This window comes from Impatiens glandulifera, chromosome 3, assembly GCF_907164915.1.
Source record: "Impatiens glandulifera chromosome 3, dImpGla2.1, whole genome shotgun sequence".
Lineage (NCBI taxonomy): Eukaryota > Viridiplantae > Streptophyta > Magnoliopsida > Ericales > Balsaminaceae > Impatiens > Impatiens glandulifera.
Genome location: NC_061864.1, coordinates 46,838,113 through 46,854,016, shown reverse-complemented (window position 1 = coordinate 46,854,016; position 15,904 = coordinate 46,838,113). Strand labels below are relative to the sequence as shown.

Here is a 15,904-nt window from a genome sequence, read left to right as displayed (position 1 = left end):
TGAGGAAGTTCTGCAATTGGTTCCCATTTTGTTTTTGAGTTGTGCTTCCAAAATGTAGAATTGGAATAATTGTGTGTTAGTGTTTTTTTTTTTTAAAGATGTCAACTTTTTCGTTAGAATAAAAGGAAACCCAAGAAACGTTCAAAGAATTACAAAGGGAAGGAGCAAGGCACTAGCTAAATGGAAATTGTGTGTTATTCTTATGCCATAGATTTCCTTGGATAACCCTGAATCCCTTATATTCATTGGATCTTTATCGCTTAGCTATTAAGCATTTAACAAGAGATAATTATTATTCCTAACAATTAGGACATGCCTTTAAAGATAAGGCTCTATCTAATTAATGACAATATTTTCCACTCCCCCCTTGAGGGGACTGTACAGACGGTGCATACCCAACTTGTCATCTAGCTCGAAACTTGCTCTTGGCAAGGCTTTTACGAAAGGGCTAACAAACTTTTATCCTAGGCCTACTAAAATGTTGTAAACACTTGGACTCTAATTAGAAGATGCGTTTTTTAATGCAAGTTTCTTTTTATTTCTTACTGGTTCTTTTGCTGATTCTGCTGGCTGTAAATATACACATTACTTCTCCAACTAGTGGTATATTATGCGCAGATAATAGTGACATGTTGGTTTTTTTTTTCTCTCTTTTTTCTCCTGCAGTTATGGTTTCCTCTGTACTTGGTGCTTAAGCAGAATCACAGCAAGGATCTCATTGAACATAATAAGATAACTATCGAGAGGTCTATCTTTCTCTCTCTCTCCCTCTCTCTGTCTCACCCGTGATCCTTATTTATGGTTTCTTAGTGCATGTCTATGTTATAACACGAAAAAATTGCAGTTTGAAAGCGTTCATGGAAACATCCAGTGTTGGTGAATTCAGAAGACGCATTCAACTTCTTTTTGCTTTACATGGATATATCAAAGCTGGAATTTGCAGAGGGCTCTTCTCAAGGTATGCCTTAGATTTTTTTTTTGAAGCTAACATGACCCCACTTCAACTTATGCGTTCTAAGTAGGAATCGAACACGTGACATTTAATCTCTTAGGCCCGTCTCTTGCCACTTGAGCTGTTTCTCAATGTATACCTTAGTAGTTTACTGTAGCTTAAAACTTAACTGATTCATATCAGTATTCTAAAAATATATATTATTGTTCTTTGCAAACATAAAATTATTATTGTATGTTGGATTAGAGTTATTCCTCAACTTATAAGTGAATATAAATATCTTAAGCATAGCATCTATCCTATTATTTTTGTTTTCTTATCTTTCTCCTTGTAAGAAGTAATTTGGGTCTTTGCTTGTGTATAATTTCTCAGTTTTATGTTTGTTTTTTTTGTATATCAGATGCTTAAAGTATATATTTATTTCTGCACAGCTCATATTATGAGGAAAATTTGAAGATCATGTACAATATGTTTGGGTTCTATGCGCAACATTTGCCTGTGTAAGTTTCTGGCTTTTTCTTTATATTTTTTTTTATATTTCTTACTTCTGAATTAGATCTTTTCTCAAACTTTAGCATTTGATTTAATTTTTTATACCTTCTTGCAGAGTGTTGGAGCATATATAGATATAAAAAAAACTATTCAATCTGAACTGAAAAAAGTTCTAAAATTATGTAAATGGGATCATCCAGAGAGGAATATGTCTGTTGATGACTCAAAAAGGACCAAACAGAAACTTAGAAAGCTCTTACTAAAATATACTGTAAGTAATCCATTTTATTTTTACTCTTTATTTTGCAAGTATTATCCATCTTCTAGTACATCTGTATCTCAGTGCTGGAATGATTACACTGACCTAATTTATCTTCTATGAATTTAGCATTTGGACTCACATTCTTAGTATTCAACTGAACTTTATAAAGATTTTATTTAGCTGTTGAAATGATATCTGACATAATTAGACTTCTAATATTTTGTAATGCAGTTACATATTAAACATAGACATTAATCATTAAAATATTTAACTATTTTTCGAGCAGGATGTACTCCAGAAGCCCATAATGCTTGTCATCAATCAAGAAGCACTAAAAAGGGGAATGACTGTGCAAACTTCACCCAAGTATCCAATTCCGGACTTGTCAATAAGAGCTGAAGAAAGGTAATTAAGCTACTTTTACTAGTATTCTTACTATTACATATACATTAATGATTAATCTTTAAAATGTTTAATTATTTTCTCTAGCCATAAGGATAAATACCTGAACAATCTTTTGTACTGCTCAGGTTTTCGTGGTTCTTGGAATGGAAAACAAAAGTAACTGAGAATTTGCAGTACTTGCGGTCTGGAAGAAGTCACGATTTTGAATTTTTAAATACTTGTTTAAAAGACGGTAAGTGGCTACTTCTTTTATTTTATTTTTTTCTCTCAAATTCTTCAGAAGATGGTAGTTGTGTGTGAAGGGATTGAGTTTTAAACTTGCTTCTGGGCCTGCAGGTTCTTTAAGTGAATGTTTCACTTCAAACACTACCTGCATAACACTCAAAGAGGAGAATCTGGGAATCTGGACTACAATTGACAGCATCTTGCAAACTGCAGCGTCTTGCAATGAGCTATGGATTGGTGAAGGAAAGAGTTTAGGCAAGAGAAGGGCTTTATCTGAATTTTTGAAATTACTGAACTCTTGTGGTTTGTTCAAGCATCGGTCCTCTCTCATTAAGGTATCAAAGTACATATACTTCTTGGAGACTGTTTTTTAAGAATTCAAAATTAAGTACTATATTCTCTTCTTTTGGACGTCTCAGGATCAGTCAAATTGGTGGCTATTTCAGTCTTCTTATGATATAAGTCATTTGCTACCAACACAAGATGGTCTGCATTCTGAAGAGGATATTTCTACCGTTCTTAGTCAAGCTCTGAATCTTCCTTCTGAAAATGTTGCTGGCTTATGGGTAGCAACAAAAAAGTACTATTTCAGGAGCATTAGTTCTGTGAATAACCTGTTGTCGGTTTCCCTGAATTTGCACAAAATATTACTAGACGTAGAGAAAAGCATTGTTTCATCTGGCGAACTTGAAGCAGCACATGATGAAGCTCTCAAGGAAACTTATAATCATATGCAATGACAGGTTATACCTTATATAGCGAGTCATTATAGAAAAGATTGTAACATAGAACAGGATTAAGCTTATTCACAAGTATCCTGCATAGTGTGATCAATGAATTTTAATTGATTTGTTGTTCATCTCTTTTTTTGATATGGGGTGTCACATTGATGGATTCATCGCACTAGTTGCTCATACTCATGTCATAAAGGAAGGAGCAATAACTAGCAGGCAAGCTGATGTAATTGCAGCAGCAAATACTGCTGCAGAGGTTGCCTTGAGGCTCGTCAGGCCAGGAAAAAAGGTGAGCTTCTTTCTTTCGAGCTGCAACTGGTTTAGGTCTAACTATTTGTGGAGATGTCTTGAGTGTTTTAAATCCTGAGTGTTCTAAATTCAAGTATATATTAACCCCATTTATAATTAAATCAATCTTTTGTATTTATCATTTTTGTTATTCTGTCAGATATTCAAGAGTGTTATTTTATTATTATTAATAATTTTAAAAACTAGCACAACTTCATACTACTAAGTGAGACTACTTGTACAATATTATTAATTTATAACATTTCCAATAAAAAATTAATAAGGGAGGTGAACATACATATGAATGGATAAAAAAATGAAACATTATTATTATTATTATTATTATTATTATTATTATTATTATTATTATTATTATTATTATTATTATTATTATTATTATTATTATTATTATTATTATTATTATTATTATTATTATTATTATTATTATTATTATTATTATTATTATTATTATTATTATTATTATTATTATTATTATTATATTATTATTATTATTATTATTATTATTATTATTATTATTATTATTATTATTATTATTATTATTATTATTATTATTATTATTATTATTATTATTATTATTATTATTATTATTATTATTATTATTATTATTATTATTATTATTATTATTATTATTATTATTATTATTATTATTATTATTATTATTATTATTATTATTATTATTATTATTATTATTATTATTATTATTATTATTATTATTATTATTATTATTATTATTATTATTATTATTATTATTATTATTATTATTATTATTATTATTATTATTATTATTATTATTATTATTATTATTATTATTATTATTATTATTATTATTATTATTATTATTATTATTATTATTATTATTATTATTATTATTATTATTATTATTATTATTATTATTATTATTATTATTATTATTATTATATTATTATTATTATTATTATTATTATTATTATTATTATTATTATTATTATTATTATTATTATTATTATTATTATTATTATTATTATTATTATTATTATTATTATTATTATTATTATTATTATTATTATTATTATTATTATTATTATTATTATTATTATTATTATTATTATTATTATTATTATTATTATTATTATTATTATTATTATTATTATTATTATTATTATTATTATTATTATTATTATTATTATTATTATTATTATTATTATTATTATTATTATTATTATTATTATTATTATTATTATTATTATTATTATTATTATTATTATTATTATTATTATTATTATTATTATTATTATTATTATTATTATTATTATTATTATTATTATTATTATTATTATTATTATTATTATTATTATTATTATTATTATTATTATTATTATTATTATTATTATTATTATTATTATTATTATTATTATTATTATTATTATTATTATTATTATTATTATTATTATTATTATTATTATTATTATTATTATTATTATTATTATTATTATTATTATTATTATTATTATTATTATTATTATTATTATTATTATTATTATTATTATTATTATTATTATTATTATTATTATTATTATTATTATTATTATTATTATTATTATTATTATTATTATTATTATTATTATTATTATTATTATTATTATTATTATTATTATTATTATTATTATTATTATTATTATTATTATTATTATTATTATTATTATTATTATTATTATTATTATTATTATTATTATTATTATTAGGGTGACCCTCAAATTACTTTAATGGCTTATTTTTAGCCCTTAAATTATTTTTGAAAACGAATTGCCTTAAACTTTCAGAAATGGTCACTAATGGTCCTTTTGTCATTTTTTTTTTAAACATGACAGTTTTAACTAAAATCCCTCTAACAATTATAATAATTTACTTTTGGCCCTTCAATTATTTTGATAATTGATTTTTAACCCTTAAATTATTTCTCCCCAAAATTATCAACATATTCAATCATGATTATATTTTATTTTATTTTATGACTAAATTTGAAAATATTTTGTTCTATTGTAATCTATCAATATTTTTTTTGACAATTATAATAGAGTTTTAAACAATTGCAAATTCCTATTTTATTTTTTTGCTTTATATAATAAGATAAAAATTGTGAATGTGATTAAACAATTGCAACATCAATATTAGACAAATAATATTCATTAAAAAATACTAAAAACATTTATAATCATATTTTACATAATGTAGTTAAAAATACAAAAAATTTCAATTAAAAGCATAAAAAATAGGAACATTACAATTAAGAAGACAAAACATTGCAGTTAAAAAGACAAAATTTGTTCTGATAGTTTATAATATTCATATACTAAGCCTTAAAATATTAATTTTCCCATCATCATCGGCTTTATCCATTGCTTTTAGCTAGTCACTGCAGTTAAAAAGAAAAAGACTATAGTTAAAAAGACAAAAAATCTACCATATAATGTAAATACATTCAATCAATCAAACAAATCTACTTACATATTGGTTCTCTGTCTTTTTAATGTTCATCATTCCTCCTTTTACATCTTACAAGTTTTAGCATTGCGGCTTGAATTTCCACACTTCTTACAGTGGATGACCACATACCTCCTCAACTTTTTTCCAGTCATTTCTCTCGTTTGGTTCTTTTCTTCTTTCTTTCTTGGGTCTACCTGGTTGAACCTCACAAATGGGAGGATCCAACTGCAATCCTAATGATGAAGTTGGCCATATATCTTTACCATTGATTGGGTATAAGACGTGATGGTAAATAGTGATGAATAATTCTTTTCTGTAACACTTGTCAACACATTCATGCACTTTTAGGTCATTTTGCTTTAAAGAGACTATAGCATGAAAATATGGTAATCCTGATAGTTCACATAATCCACAACTACATATCTTTTTCCTAACATCAACAACAAATTGATTTCCTTTAGGTCCTCTAACCTAGTAGCCGTCCACACCATTATAAATTGACTTGCACTTAAAATATTCTTTTATCATTTCTTCTATAATTTTCCTAATTAATGGTCCAGTAGGATGAGGATACTTAGACATGCTATCTTTTCTTCTCTACATTCTTTCCATTAAAAAATCTCTAATATTTTCCATTAAAGGAAGGATCGGTTTATCCCTCATCTCAAGTATATGGGAATTGAAAGACTCACATAAATTGTTTGTCAGCATATCATATTTAGTATCAGGTTTAAAGAAAGCCTTACACCAATGTGATGGATGAGGGGCATTAGTCACCCACTTGAATGTTGCTTCATCATAATGTCTAAGAGATTTCATTGCCTTGTTGTCCACATCCACATTCGCACTTCCAGCAATTGTCCATGAAATTTGTTTTAACACCTTTCCTGGATGTTTTTTTTGAATTTTCTATACAAATGTTGAACACAAAATCTATGTCCAGCATTTGGTAATACATCGGATAAGGCTCTGCTCAGTCCCTACTTTCATTTTCAAGTGTATTAGTATATTTACATAATATGTACATAAAATAATAATCTTCCCTTGTTTACCCACGTACACATATTCATAACATCAACATCGTTTACAATGTACCTTATGTTACATTTCAAAGGATCACCTGGTTCCACATTCGAGAAGAGCATATTATTGTTGTCATACCCTAGATCTTTAGCCATTTCCTTAATCTCTTGGAAAGACAATCTATCAACATCATAGTAATCAATGTAATCAACATTACCACCAACGTATAATAATCCATCACTTCTTCCTCCATGATAAAGTTTAATGTTGAAAAATTCAGACTCAAGACCTGTAACCCAATATATGTACATTGAAATAGTATAGAAGTTAGAAGAATATATGAATATTATAAACTTGATATAAAAAAATGTTAAACATCTTATCAAGTATATTATATAAACTAGTAACTCTGTATTACTTAAACAAGCAGTCTCAAGTTTAAGTGCACTTCCAACTGAAACAGTTTCAGCACAAAACTGAAGTTGTCTATAAGTTACTACAGTAGTAACTAGTTCAAATGATCTTTTACCTAACTAGAAGAATCATTATATCACATAAGAAATGTACTATTATCTTTTCTCTAGTCTTTTTTCCTTAATAAAGATAAATATATAGTAGAAATTAGGTACAAATGAGATAACTATAGCTAATACATGGAGTAATATATTTAAAAATAATATATCTTAAGGAAGAAAACTAAAACTAGGTATACAACAACAAATATTTACCGTATACTCGATTGGAACTAAAATCGCAATTTCTAAGTCTAATCATCCAAGCCATTGCTCTGATACTATGAACTTTATCTTCTGTCTCTCTTTATCCCTCTAGAAGACCCTTCTCTCGCACCGATCAACTTAGGACTTCTCTACTTCTCTAGCAGACCCTTCTCTCTACAAATCTATGGAAAAGAATAAAGATGATATTATGTAGGTAGGTTGTCGTAGAGAAGATGTAAAGTAAAAAATGATGGTTGAAAATGACGAGTTGTTATGATAATTGAAAATGAGTGTTTTAATTAGAGATGTTATGACATAACGGAAAAATTGATAGAAGGGCCTTTAGTGACCCTTTCTGATAGTTTGAGGGTCATTGGTGATCTTTTAGAAAGTTTAAGGGGTAATATGTTTTAAAAAATAATTTGAGTGCTAAAGGTAAGCGATGGAAGTAATTTGAGGGCCACCCAGGTAATTTTCCCTTTTTTTTATTATTATTTAAATGAAATGAAACAACATTGACAATTTGACTGAACAATATTATAAAATTGACCCTTTCTGTTAGGAAATTTGACGAAATGACCTTAATAACTCACTTATTTGCATCCGTGGTGACCCGATAATTTTTTTGCTCTAGTGATCACTTTATTTTTTTTAGACGAAAATACCCTCATCGCGTAACGCGGAGGGCCTTCGCGTTTCGCGAAGTGAAAATGTGTGAAAAGTCTAGAATACCCTTACTATTTAATATAACTTCGACATATTTTTTCCATTTCTCTTCTTCTCCTTCTCTCTCTTCCCGCTCTTCTCCTCCTTCTCTCTAACCCTACTACGGCGATCTTCGACGACGGACACAGACAACACAATGAGCACGACGAGCACTGTGGCAACTGGTACGTTTGTTGTTTTTTTAAATGAAATGAACATCCTGTATTCGATTCTGAATCACGCAATCTCCACATGCACGTTTGTTGTTTATTGTTTATTGTTTATTCAGTCCCATTAAATGAAGGCTTTTCCGTTACGCGAAGGCCTTCACTTTTCACTTCACTTCAATAGTATTATTTATCTAATCATTCATGTTTTCTATTGCAGCGAAAGTATTCGTTTTCTATAAAGGAGAGTGGAAATTTGGTGCTGATGGTATAATGTATTTTCATGTCACTTCAATCAAAACATTGGATTTACCCCCAAAATACTACGTTATATCCTTTATGATAGACTTAACGTGCAAAAATCTACATATGATTTAGTGCAGCAAGTCAAGTATGATATTCCGCGTATCACAAATCCTCCCCCTATTGTTATTGATCAAGATGAGGATGTGAGCACATATTTATCACGGTTGATTTCGAGTCGAACTGTGTCAACATTTTGTGTCTCTGTAGTAGAGAAATCACCATTTACTCAAGAAAAGATACAACTGCTTACATACCCAACTCAAGAAAGTATACTACCACCATCACTTACTCAAAAAAGTCTACCAGAAGTTATACCCTCGGATGTCTTTGAAAATCAAAATGAAGCAGGAGAAAACTCTTTTCCTAATTATGGGATACATTCTATTACTAGTGCAATACCTATACCATCTAGTGCAAGAGAATCAATTGCTACACCATCTAGTGCAAGAGAATCAACGGGTACACCGTCTAGTGCAAAAAGAGCATCAATGGGTACACCATCTACTGTAAGAAGAGCATCAATAAGTACACCATCTAGTGCAAGAAGAGCATCAATGAGTACATCATCTAGTGCAAGAAGAGCATCAATGGATACACCATCGACAAATCCGGTAGACACATCACCGACAGACCCCTCATTTGCGATAGCATTACCTAGTGAAACTGTATTGGAAGTCAGTGCGTTTGTTTGATAATAAAAAAGAACTTCAACTGAGGCTATATTCATATGCGAATACTAATCATTTTGAATTCAAAGTGGAGAAGTCAAGAAAACATCTTTAGTATGTGAAATGTTTGGATGAGACATGCAAGTGGAGATTGCGTGTTGTAAAAGGTAAATTATTTGAGATATTTGAGATTCGGAAATTAAACCAACAACACTCATGATCAGTTTTGTCAAGGCTAGAGAAAAAAATGTAAACACCAGCATGGGTTTTTGGGGAGTGCATGAAGAGTAAGTACATGGACCATCACCATGACCACTTGCCTAAGAAAATAATTGAAGACATGCATACAACTTATGGGATATATTTGATTTATAATAAGTCTTTGAGGGCAAGGGAAAGGGCTTTAATGACGGTGCGAGGAACGATAGAGAATTTCTATGGAAAATTGCCATCATACCTTCACATGTTGGAGAAGAATAATCCGAGTACCATAACAGACATCCAGACAGATGAGCTCGGTCATTTCAGGTATATGTTCATGTCCCTAGGCCTCTTAATTAGGGGTTTCAAAGCCTCTTACCGTCCTGTATTGTGCATTGATGTCAGTATTCTTAAGCACAAGGTAGGATGTCCACTATTGGTGGCTATTGCATTGAATGCGAATGAGCAACTATATCCTGTCGCATTCGGCGTTGTTAATTCAGAAAATAATAACTCCTGAACTTATTTCATGCAAAAACTGAGAGAAGCAATTGGATTAGTTGATGATCTCGTCTTCGTATCCGATAGACACCCAAGTATCGCCAATGCCTTGTGTGCTGTTTTTCCAGAATATACCACGGTGCGTGCACATATCACATAAAGATGAATATTATGACCAAATTCAAAACTGATAAATGTCATATGGAGTTTGATTTGGCTTCTCGTGCGTACACAGTCGCCAACTTTAATCAATTTATTTGACAAGATGAGGGTTAAAGATCAAAGGATTTCTACCTATTTGGAAGAAATTGGGTTCCAAAGATGGAGTAGAGCATTTTTTCCCAGTAAGTGATACAATCAACTCACAAGCAATATGTTGAGAGCTTTAATAGTCAGAGTAGAGAAGAAAGAAAGTATCCCATTTCAAAGATGGCTGAGTATTTAAGATTCACATACAACATTTGTGTAATGATAGAAGAGAAAAAGCGTCCAAACACCAAGAACTATTATCTCCATATTATGAAAATTTATTACGTGAGAGATTCGAGAAGGTCAGATTTTATATAGTATCATCTCTTAACCTATTCGAGTTTTATGTGCATGACAATGAGTCCCATTTTAAAGTTAATTTGAAAGAAAACAACTACACTTGTAGGGTATTTGAAGTTTTTGGTCTTTCTTGTACGCATGCAATGGCCCGTCACCGAAATTTGGTTTCTTATGACTTCTGTTCAAGGTATTATTCAGCTCACATGTTCAATCTATTTAACCAATTGTTTAATAGTTTTATTTTCCTTCTCATATGTATTACACAACTGAATCTTGGTTGAATACATATGCAGAGACATGTTATCCCGTTGGTGATGAAGACGAATGTGTTGTTCTCGAAATTATCAAACAACGCTGTGTCTAAAACCACCTATTAAGGTTAAGAAAGGGCATCCACAAACTAAGCGTAGGTCATCCTAAGGTGAGGTCTGTAAGGTCCTGAGACGATGTAGCTCATTTGCTGGACTAGGACATAATAGGGTAACACGCAAAACAGTGATGCTTACACCATCTACTGTAAGAACATCATCATCTCAGCAGTATGAGTCTTCATCTCAGCAATATGAGTCTTTATCTTGAACCATATATTGTAATTTTTATGATAGAACAAATAAATTTTTATTGTAACTCATCTAGTACAAATTAACTTTCAAAAATCAAATCCAAAATTCTTCAACCACTATTGCATTTTCTGAATCATCCACACACTAATTATAAGGGACATATGTTCCTCTTGACTTGCATCTAGAGTGCAATCAAGTATCATAGTGAAATACTTTGCATGCTTAATTTTTGCAACAATTAAACTTCTTACTTCAGCTGCCAACATCTGTATCAATTCATTTTGAATTTTGGGCCCAAGATAAGTGTAATGAATCTATCGTTCTTGAACACACCGAAGATGTTCCTCCATTATTGGATCAAATTCGGAAATCATTTTAATTAACTGCAAAAAGATTCCATTATTCTCAACATAAAGCTTTTCACAATCTCCTCGAAGTGCCAAGTTATTTTTCACAATTCTTTGCACAACTGCAATTATTCTCTTCAATACTTATTTCCAATGTTGTCTTTTTGTTAATTGCTACTTGCACACTTTAATCAATTGTCTTTTTCTTTTGAAGTCTTATTTCTAATTCAATTCAACTAGTCATAGAATCAATATGGTCTTTACTAGTTTCATGAAGATTGAGGCATCAGTTGATATTCTTCCAATCTTTGTATCCTTCGTCAGCCAGATAACCAAGTTTCACCATGGTTCTCTGAGTTTTGAATGATTTGCAACAAAAACAAAAGATCTTGTCCATAGAAATAGAGTACACTAACCATCTTCTGTCACTTTTCTCACCATTTGTCAATTGTCTCTTATAGTGTGATGGATTGAAATGTCTTCCAGTGTTATCAAGAGGAAACAAAATATCATCATATCTTTTAGGACCTCTTTCAACTAAAAAGTCCCTAATATTTTGCATTTTGTCCCAATTTCCTGGATCATCAACATTTAAAGGAAACAAAATCTTTTGATTTATATCTCCATCAGTGTCACTTTTAGGCATTCTTACATCGTTCTCATTTTCAGACTGTTTTGGGTCTTCATTGTGAAGTTCATTCAATTCACTATGTTCCCGACCATTCAACTTATCATCGATGTCATTCAGGTTCACTTGCTCTACTATTTGATCGCTTGTGAAATACTTATTAAGGTTTCCTACTTGGCTTTGAATTAAAGCATCTTCCTTTTGTTTTTTCTTTCTTTTTTTTCTGCCCCAGACAATTGTTTTCTTATAGGAGGCATGCTTGATAAAACTATAAATGTTAATCTGCATTAAAAATTTATAGATTAACCAGCATTCTATGAATCTATGATTAACCACAATGTTGCACTTCCGCTATGCAATAATGCAAGATACAGATTGTGAATCCACCATTCCACCAGAAAAGTACTCAACAACCAAAAAAAATCAAGTAAAATTGAACCAAACTCTCACCGAAATCGGAGGAAGAACTCTAGTGGGAAGTGGCGCAGTGCCGAGAAACAAGACTAGCACGAGCGAAAAAGGCCCAAGAGCTCGGGGAAGGAGACGATATTCTGACAAGCTAGAGGATCGACGACGGGCTTGGGGTTTGGGGGAAGTGTTTCTTTTACTTTTTTTAGAATGCTTGTTCTTATTTTTTTTATTTTTTCTTGATTTTGTTGATAAATGGGAATCGTGCGATTCTTTTCTCCAAGTAAGATAGTGTTTTTTTATTTTTTTGATAGAAATTAAGTTAGGGTTTATCATTGATAGGTTGTCAATTATTATTTATGGGCTTTTTAAAAATAAGCCCATGAACATATCATTAAATTTTTTTGTGAAGATTTTGGTGCCCCAAAAATATTTGGGCCTGAGGCAATTGCCTCACTTATTACATAGCAGGTCCGGGCCTGAAGTCGTTTATGCAATACACTTAGGAAAATGAGTTTCCTAATAGTTCTAATAATTACCACACCTCGTCAATTTGAATGTCTTGCAACAAGTAAATTCATGATGAAAAATAAATTTTAAATTCATATCTTTTTGATAATTTTGAAACAGACAAGAGGTTATGATGAAATGTTGGAATACACATTTATGAGTATTATCTTCTTTGTAAGATAAAAAGATCATGTATGGGTTACAATTTTGGTGGTGTTATTGAGTAAAAACACAAGAATAGGTTTACTATGTATTATGTTTTTATCATGTTTAAATCACAACATATATGTTTATTGGCACCGTTATCTTAAATCCAACAACTAGTTTTTATATTAACATTAAGGGCATAATTAATCCTACTAGATAATTTCTTTAAATAAGCAAAGTTCATAGTGTATCTATTATGTTTTTTCCTTTCAATAACTCTAACCGTTCATGTTGAACGAGTTTAGTCATGATTGAAGTAGATTTTTAATGATCTTGCTCATCTGCCTCAAATGGTGTTTCCACCATATTTGCATGACACTTATAAGAGTTTGTCCCTTTACAACATCTCTTTGTCCTTTGTACCAATCTGAATTGACAAGATTAAGGCTGTGGCCTTCCATGTTAAAGTTAGAAAAAAGATTATTTGTTAACAAACATCTTGTTTGTACTGTAATCAGGACACTTACCACGATTGTTGTCGTTGTATCTCCCAATATCTTTTTTTTTGCATACTGATCACTTACAATCATTACAGAGTGTTGGCCATTCTCATGATATAAGACTTGGATCTCCAATTATTTTTCCAAGTTTAAATCCATTGAAAAAACCCTTATCGACAAAACCATTTTAGCTAGGAGTAGGGCACACTAATACCCATAAAAACTAAATAAATTTATTATTTAAGCACATATCAACAATCTCTAGCAGAACTACAAATGCAGACTAGACTAGGTTGCAGATACGAGTAAGAGTAGGCCGTAGACATTGAAGAAAATCCCAAAATGTTTTCTACTTAATAAAAATATTTTAAACTCATCATACCTTGAGTAAAAGAGGTTAATTCCCTCTGAGTGTGGGGCAATAGTGGCATGTTGCATCCTCCATATATTTTCTTTAGTTAATCCCACTATCTTAGTCATAGTGGTAGAAAAAACTATAATTATCTCCTTTTCAAGAGAGTTCTGAATCCAAGATCTTACTTGTCACACTCAAAATTTCATTTTAGACCGAGTAACTTTGGTCCTGGACAAAACCAAAGACCCAAGACAAATCTGTGTCGGGGCTGAGGGAAAATCTATGTCACGACCGAAGGGTCCAACCGATGAGTCTGACCGAGGAGGTTCGACCGAGGGGGTCTGACCGAGGTGGTTCGACAGAGGAGGTCCGACCGAGGAGGTTCGACCGAGGGAGTCCGACCGTGGGGGTCCGACTGATTATATTTTTCTAACCCATACTTATGTCACCTGATGCTTATGCCACCTCATGCTTCCAACCCATACTTATGCCACCTCATGCTTCCAACCTATACTTATGCCACATCATGCTTATGCCACCTCATTCTTCAAACCCATACTTATTCAACCAATTGATGACAAGCAAGTGACCAACATTTTTATTAAACTAATATGTAAACCAAACTGATGACAAGCAGGTGACCATCCCTTTTTGTTAACCCATGCCTATGACAAGTAGGTGACCAGCCCTTTTATTATTCTATCATTTAACCCAGCTGATGACAAGCAGGTGACCAATCCTTTATATTATTCTATCATTTAACCCAGCTGATGACAAGCAGGTGTTCAGCCCTTTTATTATTTTATCATTTAATCTAGCTGATGACAAGCAGGTGACCAACCCATTTTGTTAACCCATGTCTATGACAAACTGATGACCAACCCCCTTCATCATTTATTTATTCACCCATGCCATGACCATATGGTCACTAGTTGATGACCAGCTTTATTAAGTACTATATATATTGTATCCATTCATTCATTTTATCTTTTTCCTCCTCCTCTCTACTAAGAAAACTGAAGGCACACTTTAGGAGAAAGATCATAACACACTTTAGAAGCAAGATCATAACATACTTTAGAAGCAAGATCATCTAAAGCAATCTCTCTTTTCAACTCCTCTTTAGAAACCCACACTTGTTTATATAATATGTTTTTACAAAGTATAATCTGTTTTCAAAGGTATGATCTGTTTTCAAAGGTAAGATCTGTTTTTCAAAGGTATGATACGTTTTTGTGAACAATGATATATGGAATGGACGGATCAGGGAAGAAGGCTAGCCAGGTTGAGCTCTGGGAGTCTGATTCCAAAATATGTGTTGAGGTTCTATTGGGACTGGACTTCTGGGACGAGCTCTAGAAGATCCTACCCACACAGACAAGTGTCTAACCAGGTTGTAGACTTTAGGAATAGACTCCAAAGAGTGTCCTTCCAATTATGTGCTCAAACCGGATTCCTAACTTTCAGGATCAACTCTGAAATGTAAAGGGCCATTATGTTCTCAAGATGTTTATGTTCAAACACTTTGAAAAATTGTTTTACAAGTCAACACATCAATACAAATCATCTTTTACATGTCTTTTATATTCTCTTTTAAAATGTTTGTTGGGTCTTTAGACTCACTATGCTTGTGTGGTGTAGGTACACATCCATAGCGTTCTGTTGACATAATGAAGGGAGGCTTGGAGAGTGAGCAAGGTGCAGGAGAAGTGTGTGTGTGGGAGGAGGGACAAATGAAGTTCAAGTACTTTTTAGGGTCTAGCAC

At 31.0% G+C, this 15,904-nt stretch overlaps 2 protein-coding genes and 1 long non-coding RNA gene across 3 annotated transcripts; 2 read left to right on the top strand and 1 right to left on the bottom strand.

Moving 5' to 3' along the window:
• Window positions 1–675: 675 nt before the first annotated feature.
• LOC124928664 lies at window positions 676–1,520 on the top strand. Its single transcript, XR_007098572.1, has 3 exons — window positions 676–746; window positions 845–958; window positions 1,384–1,520. It is a non-coding gene; the product is annotated as an uncharacterized LOC124928664 (long non-coding RNA).
• A 132-nt stretch (window positions 1,521–1,652) lies between these two features.
• On the top strand, window positions 1,653–3,076 carry LOC124930283 (midasin-like). Its single transcript, XM_047470639.1, has 5 exons — window positions 1,653–1,715; window positions 1,993–2,111; window positions 2,237–2,343; window positions 2,448–2,671; window positions 2,756–3,076. The coding sequence occupies exons 1-5, from the start codon at window positions 1,653–1,655 to the stop codon at window positions 3,074–3,076; spliced, it is 834 nt and encodes a 277-aa protein (XP_047326595.1).
• Window positions 3,077–11,877: 8,801 nt separating this feature from the next.
• LOC124930282 (zinc finger MYM-type protein 5-like) lies at window positions 11,878–12,609 on the bottom strand. Its single transcript, XM_047470638.1, has 2 exons — window positions 12,592–12,609; window positions 11,878–12,501 (listed from the first exon to the last, which is right to left on the bottom strand). The coding sequence occupies exons 1-2, from the start codon at window positions 12,607–12,609 to the stop codon at window positions 11,878–11,880; spliced, it is 642 nt and encodes a 213-aa protein (XP_047326594.1).
• Window positions 12,610–15,904: the final 3,295 nt, after the last annotated feature.

What these genes read in the sequence shown, in the direction of transcription:
- LOC124930283 (XM_047470639.1), top strand. Translation starts at nt 1,653, where the DNA reads ATGTCTGTTGATGACTCAAAAAGGACCAAACAGAAACTTAGAAAGCTC. An exon ending in AGCTCTTACTAAAATATACT is followed by an intron (nt 1,716 to 1,992) that starts GTAAGTAATCCA and finishes TTTTTCGAGCAG; the next exon opens with GATGTACTCCAGAAGCCCAT. An exon ending in AAATACTTGTTTAAAAGACG is followed by an intron (nt 2,344 to 2,447) that starts GTAAGTGGCTAC and finishes CTGGGCCTGCAG; the next exon opens with GTTCTTTAAGTGAATGTTTC.